Here is a 7092-nt window from a genome sequence, read left to right on the forward strand (position 1 = left end):
GAGTTTTTCCTTTCCACTGTCGCCAGAGTGCTTGCTCATAGGGGGTCATATGATTGTTGGGTTTTTCCTCTGTATCTACTGTACAATATAAAGTGCCTTGAGGCGACTGCTGTTGTGATTTGGCGCTATATAAATAAAATTGAATTGAATTGAATATGTAAAGAGCAGAGTTTTTTTGCACACACTGAAAATCCTCAAAAAGGAAACAAAGATACCAAAAAGAGAAAAATTAAAAATAATCATAAGAACTGACCTCAGAGTTTCTAACTTTTGTAACGAATGCTCTAGTCCATCTGACAACAGTTGTACTCCTGAGTCCCCTGGATTATTGTAGCTCAAGTCCAGTTCTTTCAAGTGGGTAAGGTTAGAGTTAAGAGCTGAGACAAGATACCTACAGCCATCCTCTGTAATCTGACAGCCTGACAGTCTGCCAAACAAGAAAACAACACAAGTCCAATTTATTTTCATTTTCTATTTTCAGTATCCCGAGCTGAAAAATTTGTAAAGGATGGTGCTTAGTTAGGGATGAAAGAGGGAGGACACATGACACTCATTGTGATTCCATAACCTGTTTTTTCACAGGTTAAAGATTGTTAAATGTCTGATCTGACCACATCAGTTATTTATATTATTTATCCATACCTTAGAGTTTCCAGTTTCCAGTGTGGGCTCCCCAGTTCAACAGAAAATGCTTTCACCCCAGAATTCTGCAGTGTGTTGTTACTCAGGTCTAGCTCAAGCAGACTAGAGACTGGGTTACTGAGAACTGAAGTCAGAGCTTCACAGCTTGTCTTTGAGAGGTTACAGTCAGTCAGTCTAAAAACAGAATGTGAAAAAACAAACAAACAGATTTTTAAATACTGAAACAAAAGAAATGCTGCTTTCCTGTTTTCAATAAATGTGTACCTGTTTGTGTACTTACATGGCTTTTTTGGAGGCTTTGATCACTGGCAGCAGCCTCAGAAGAGCCTCCTCCGAAGCAGAGTATTTCTTCAGGACAAACTCATCCAGATCATTTTCTGATGACAGTAAGATGAAGACCAGAGCTGACCACTGGGCAGTAGACAGTTTATCCACAGAGAGGGTTCTTGAACTCAGGGACTGTTGGATCTCCTCCACTAGAGAACGGTCATTCAGTTCATTGAGACAGTGGAACAGATTGATGCTTTTTTCTGCAGACAGATTCTCACTTATCTTCATCTTAATGTACTGGACTGTTTTTTGATTGATTTCTGAACTGCTTTCTGTCTGTGTCTGCAGGCCTTTTAGAAGATCCTGATTTGACTGCAATGAAAGACCCAGGAGGAAGCGGAGGAACAAGTCCAGGTGTCCATTTGGACTCTGCAAAGCATTGTCCACAGCACGTTGGTAGAAGTCTGTTTTTACAATCTTATTTTTAGGCGTTTCAGATGTCTGAGATGCTGTTTGTTCCTCTGGTAGCACGCTGACTCCAGAGTTGATGAAGACCAGATGGACATGAAGAGCAGCCAGAAACTCCTGAACGCTCAGATGGATGAAGCAGAACACTGGGTTCTGATATAGCCCCTTTTCCTCTTTAAAGATCTGTGTGAACACTCCTGAGCACACTGAGGCTGCTTTGATATCGATGCCACACTCCGTCAGGTCTGATTCATAAAAGATCAGGTTTCCTTTCTCTAGCTGGTCAAAAGCCAGTTTTCCCAGAGATTCAATCATCTTCTTGCTTTCTGGACCCCAGTGACAATCTGTCTCAGCACCACCATCATACTTGATCTTCCTTACTTTGGACTGAACCACCAGGAAATAGATGTACATCTCAGTCAGAGTCTTAGGTAATATTCCTCCCTCTCTGGTTTTCAACATATTCTCCAGAACAGTAGCAGTGATCCAGCAGAAGACTGGGATATGGCACATGATGTGGAGGCTTCGTGATGATTTGATGTGGGAGATGATCCTGCTGGCCTGTTCCTCATCTCTGAATCTCTTCCTGAAGTACTCCTCCTTCTGTTCATCGGTGAACCCTCTGACTTCTGTCACCATCTGAACAAACTTAGGAGGAATCTGACTGGCTGCTGCAGGCCGTGTGGTTATCCAGACATGAGCGGAGGGAAGCAGATTCCCCCTGATGAGGTTTGTAAGAAGCACACCCACTAAGGCGGACTGTGTAATATCAGTTAGAGTTTTACTGTGGTGGAAGTCCAGAGGAAGTCGACATTCATCCAGACCATCCAAGATGAACACAACTTGGAAGTGTTCAAACCAGTAAATTCCTGCTTTTTTGGTTTCAGTAAAGAAGTGATGAACAAGTCCCACCAAGCTGAACTTTTTCTCTTTCAACACATTCAGCTCTCTGAATGTAAATGGAAATGTAAACTGGATGTCCTGGTTAGCTTGTTCTTCAGCCCAGTCTAGTGTAAACTTTTGAATTAAGACTGTTTTCCCAATGCCGGCCACTCCTTTTGTCAGCACTGTTCTGATTGGTTCATCTCTTCCAGGTGACTTTTTAAAGATGTCTTCTCGTCTGATTGTTGTTTCTGATCTGTCTGGCTTCCTGGATGCTGTTGCGAGCTGTCTGACCTCATGTTCATTATTGACTTCTGCAGTCCCTCCCTCTGTGATGTAGAGCTCTGTGTAGATCTGATTCAGAAGGGTTGGGTTTCCTGCTTTAGCGATCCCCTCAAACACACACTGGGACTTCTTCTTCAGATTACTTTTAAGTTTACGTTGACATTGTGGAGCAAAAAGTTCTAAATGGACAGAAATTGCATCAGTGAGCAAAAATCTACCAAATAAAAGCACAAACAAAGTTTACAGTAGTAACAGTACTGTATATGCCTTGTGAACAGTAGGTGCTGTTATTTTCCCATCTTGGGATAATAATGGCAGAAGAATTCAGAAGGTAGCAGAAATATAATGAAGTACAACAGAATATGCTGTTATGGTTCTTCTCTTGTTATCAATAAAAGAGTAAATGAACCAGTAATTTAAGAATTAAAGTAAAAAAAACGAATTTGAAAAAAAAAAACCCCAAAAAAACAGTGCAGTATAATTTCTTGTTCGTTTAGTGTTATTGGATACACTTAGAAGAGATTCTCATTTAATCTAAAATGTTCAGTTCCTATTTTGGGAATGAGAGTGTAACCTAGGTTATTTTCACATTTTTCCATAGCAACTGTGATTCAAGTCCAATGTGGTGGATGACTCTTGAGCAACCTCTGCATGGTGTCATGTGACAAAACTCCTTAAAAAAAGATACTGAACATTTTATTGATCCTTGCAGGCAGCGCAATTTATAAGTGCAAGTAAATAAAGGACATTTCATATCCTTCTTTTTTAATGTGTTACTGTAACCAATTATAGACCACCTAATTTGAAGTCTAAATCTACTGAAACAAGGTACCAGCAGCAGCAGCGCAATAGTAGTGACACGTAAGCATAAATGTAGCTCAGGTAGTGTTTTCACTGGAAATTTCAGTATAAAACAACTGCTAAATACTTTATTTTAGCAACACCTAAAGTAATGAAAACTGGTAACTCTTTAGGAACTGCACAATAATATCACATTATGAAACATATTTTACATAACAAGAAAGAGAAACTGTCAAAAAGTTAACAGAAGGAGAGGGAGAGAGAGCCTGAGACCGAGGACGGCCATTGCAGGGACAACCGCGACCCCTACTCAGAGAAGAGCAGAGGAGAGCCCCGCAGCCTCCACCAGAGCAGTCTGAGCTCCAGGCACACAGACCCGAGACCCAAGTGCCATCCACCCCGCAGCAGGGGCCCAACAGTGCCAGGGGGCCCATGTCCCGCCAAGCAGTTTAATTTTATTTATACAGTGCCAAACACAACAGTAGTCACCTCAAGGCGCTTTATATTTCATACCAGGGGTGGGCAAATCCAGGCCTCGAGGGCTAGTGTCCTGCAGGTTTTAGATATCACCCTGGTTCAACCCACCTGAATTAAAGGATTAGTTCATTACTAGGCCTCTGGAGAACTACAAGACATGTTGAAGAGGTAATTTAGCCATTTGATTCAGCTGTGTTGGATCAAGGACACATCTAAAACCTGCAGGACACCGGCCCTCGAGGCCTGGAGTTGCCCACCCCTGTTTTATACTGTAAGGTAAAGACCCTACAATAATACAGAGAAAACTCCAACAATCAAACGGCCCCCTTGAGCAACAACTTGGTGACTGTAGGAAGGAAAAACTCACTTTTAACAGGAAGTAAACTAAAAACTAAAACCAGGTTCAGAGAGGGGCAGCCATAGTTAGTGAAAAAACTAAGACCACTCAGTGCATAGGAGGTCTCTGAATGGTCTGGATATGGACCACCAGTGACGCTGACCCCAGCCAAATCCAAAACCAGTGAAAAAAAAACATCAGAAAGGATGAGGAGAGAAAAATGTCAGTTTCTCCACCTTTTGGGTGTTGCCTCATTGTTCCCCTTCTAGTACACCTGTTGTTATTTCTTGAACATCAAAGCAGTTGAAACAATCCCCAGAAGTTGAATTAACCTGTTCCTTTGTTATTTTTTGGGCAGCGTTGTTTCTTTGGTACTATATTGCTATTAGATGCTGACAGACAGCGCTTGTTTGCAGACATGCCTGGGTTTGTCTCATGCACTAGGGAACTTAAATTGCATTGCTGTAGAAATTATATCATGATGCGACCCTTATATCACATACTAATTTATATTTACCATAGACAATATGATATTGCACAGCCCTATTTAACAACTTCTACACTCACAAAAATCAGTTATTAGGTTTTTTTGGGGGGGGGTTAGGACCAGAACTGCTAATGTGATGAGTGCTAATGTGCTAAGTGAGGAATTTTCTAAATAAAGGGCAGAATGGGTATATGGTTCAGGAACTGAATTTTTAAATAATTGCACCCAAACAGATCAAATGTGCAATTCCTGTCAACTGCTCATCCATGAAAACACTGATAAATGACTGCAATGATCTGTCACATTTACTGATCAGGCTCATTTTACTTACTGTTCTGCAGATAGTCAGCCATGCCGTTCTGTTCCATTTTCCTCAGGAAATGCAGGGCGAGCTTCACCAATGCCTCTCTGTTCTTGTGTTCTTCACCCTCGCCCCCCAGCAGCATCTCTTCCTCCATCTGACTCTCTGAGTTATCTGGAAACAACATCTTCTGGATCTTCTTCAGCTCATTTTTCACAAAAGTGATAATGTTGTCCTCCAGCCGCTTGAACAGGATATAACAATTAATGAAACCAGATTTAAATTATCACAATGACCATCAGACACAAGTGCAGCATGGAGATGACTGAGAATAAAACACATGTAAAAGAAGTTGTTGTACACACCATAAAGACTGAGTCCGGATGTGATTGATGCTGCTGGGCAGGCTGATCACTTGGAGCCTCTGTACTTTCCTTGTCAAATCTGGAAGAATTGTGAAAAATTAGCTCCCATCATATCTGTTCACACAAAAACAACCACAAGGCAAAGGTCCATCTAGTAACATTTGGTCTCAAACAGTGAACGTGAGTGACTGTGAGCAGTGAGTGATGCTGAAGCTTTTAAGAATTAACAGGTTTCTGTAGCTTTCAGCATCCTCAGCTGGGTCTAGTCCTAACAGCTTGCACTAACTCCCCCTCCTTCACTGTAAACTTCTGAAGTTCTCTGAAGCAAGTCATCTACAACCTCCTACTGCTCCTCTTTAGGTTCTCCGACTGGTTATACTGGAAACTTCAACGTTTCACTAAGATCAGAGCTAGTATTCAGTTTTCACTATCATCCTGAAGTACTTACGCCTCGTTAACAGAGTCGAGTTCATCGCTGGAGTTATGAAGAACAGATTCATCGCACGTTGTGGGTGCTGATGAATCAGGTTCAGAAGATGCTGGTATCTGTTGTAACCTGAATAACAGCAGATAAGGTTAAATGAAGAAGAAAAGATGCCCCTTGGCTGCAGTGAGTGACAGATGTTATTGTAAACAGCTGATGTCTGGCTTGGTGGACAGATGTGCTACCACTACATCTCTATGTTCAGGTTTCTTTTAGTCACAACATTCTCAACCACATGCTTCGTCTCCTTGCAGCTCTGTAGAGACAAAAACAATGAATAATTAGTAAGATGTAATGCAACGACTTACTGTTTCACAAATAATCTTTGTAATAAATTCACGATCGCATCCATGATCCAGTTCTTTATGAAGGATAACCAGCTGCATATGGGCAAGAAAACACATAATTACAATGAATAGCATGAAGTTAATTAACTCCTGGTTAAAATGTTTTATTTGCTAAAGTCCAGTTAAATATTTCTGGTAGCTTTCCATCCTTACCCTTCATTAGCAGGCAGGTTCTGACTGTTCTCTGTATCTCGGCTGAAATCAATATATCGCTCATTTGAGCTGCTGCTCATCATGGACACACAGACGGGTTCAGGTTTAGGAGGTTTTTTTCTCCGATGTTTACTGATAAAATATCGGTAAATGTATCAAAGGTCACACATTCAGCTTAACTGTAAAACATTTTAATAGAGAATAAATTGTTAAGTTTTAATGCTGACAACAACTCACTTTGTGTCTTGTGATCCTTGTTTGAAGTCAATATGTCGCTCATTGGACTGGTCGCTCATCATTGACACACAGCTGGGTCTGGGGAACAATAGGAAATGTATCAAAGGTCACAAATTCAGTTTAACTGTCACAGATTAAAATAATATAATAAATAAATACAGTGGTTTGAAAAGTATTTGCCTCCTTTTCTTTGTAAAATTTACATGTTTCTGGCACACACTTGACTGCAGTCTACGCTGCCAAGGGTGGCACAACCAGTTATTAGGTTTAGGAGAAAGTACTTTTTCCACAAAGGGCAGGTAGATTTGATAGATTTTTGGCCTAAATAAATTTAAATGAAAAACTGCATTTTGTATCTTCTCAGTTTGTTTTTGTCTAATATTAAGATTTGTGTGGCAAATATGCAAAAAAAAAAGGAGCAAACAATTTTTAACATATATGTTACATGTCTCCAGACTGAGACAGAGTCCAGCCCGTCTCCAGGATGAGTTCCTGCCCCAAGTGGAGGAGTTCAAGTATCTCGGGGTCTTGTTCGCGAGTGATGGGAGAAGGGAGC

The 7092-nt window shown here is 40.9% G+C and overlaps 1 protein-coding gene across 1 annotated transcript in view; it reads right to left on the reverse strand.

The window, feature by feature from the left end:
- Positions 1-253: 253 nt before the first annotated feature.
- Positions 254-7092, reverse strand: part of LOC102312298 (NLR family CARD domain-containing protein 3) — a gene marked incomplete at its 3' end in the record, with an annotated part of 8714 nt that continues 1875 nt past the window's right edge. The window contains 9 exon segments of the mRNA XM_005949905.3: positions 254-427; positions 643-816; positions 923-2726; positions 4981-5194; positions 5316-5394; positions 5764-5871; positions 6108-6179; positions 6300-6431; positions 6537-6614. Coding sequence (XP_005949967.2) covers positions 254-427; positions 643-816; positions 923-2726; positions 4981-5194; positions 5316-5394; positions 5764-5871; positions 6108-6179; positions 6300-6431; positions 6537-6614 — 2835 coding nt within the window.

This window comes from Haplochromis burtoni, unplaced genomic scaffold, assembly GCF_018398535.1.
Source record: "Haplochromis burtoni strain Fernald_Lab_line unplaced genomic scaffold, NCSU_Asbu1 Contig_727, whole genome shotgun sequence".
NCBI classification, from domain to species: domain Eukaryota; kingdom Metazoa; phylum Chordata; class Actinopteri; order Cichliformes; family Cichlidae; genus Haplochromis; species Haplochromis burtoni.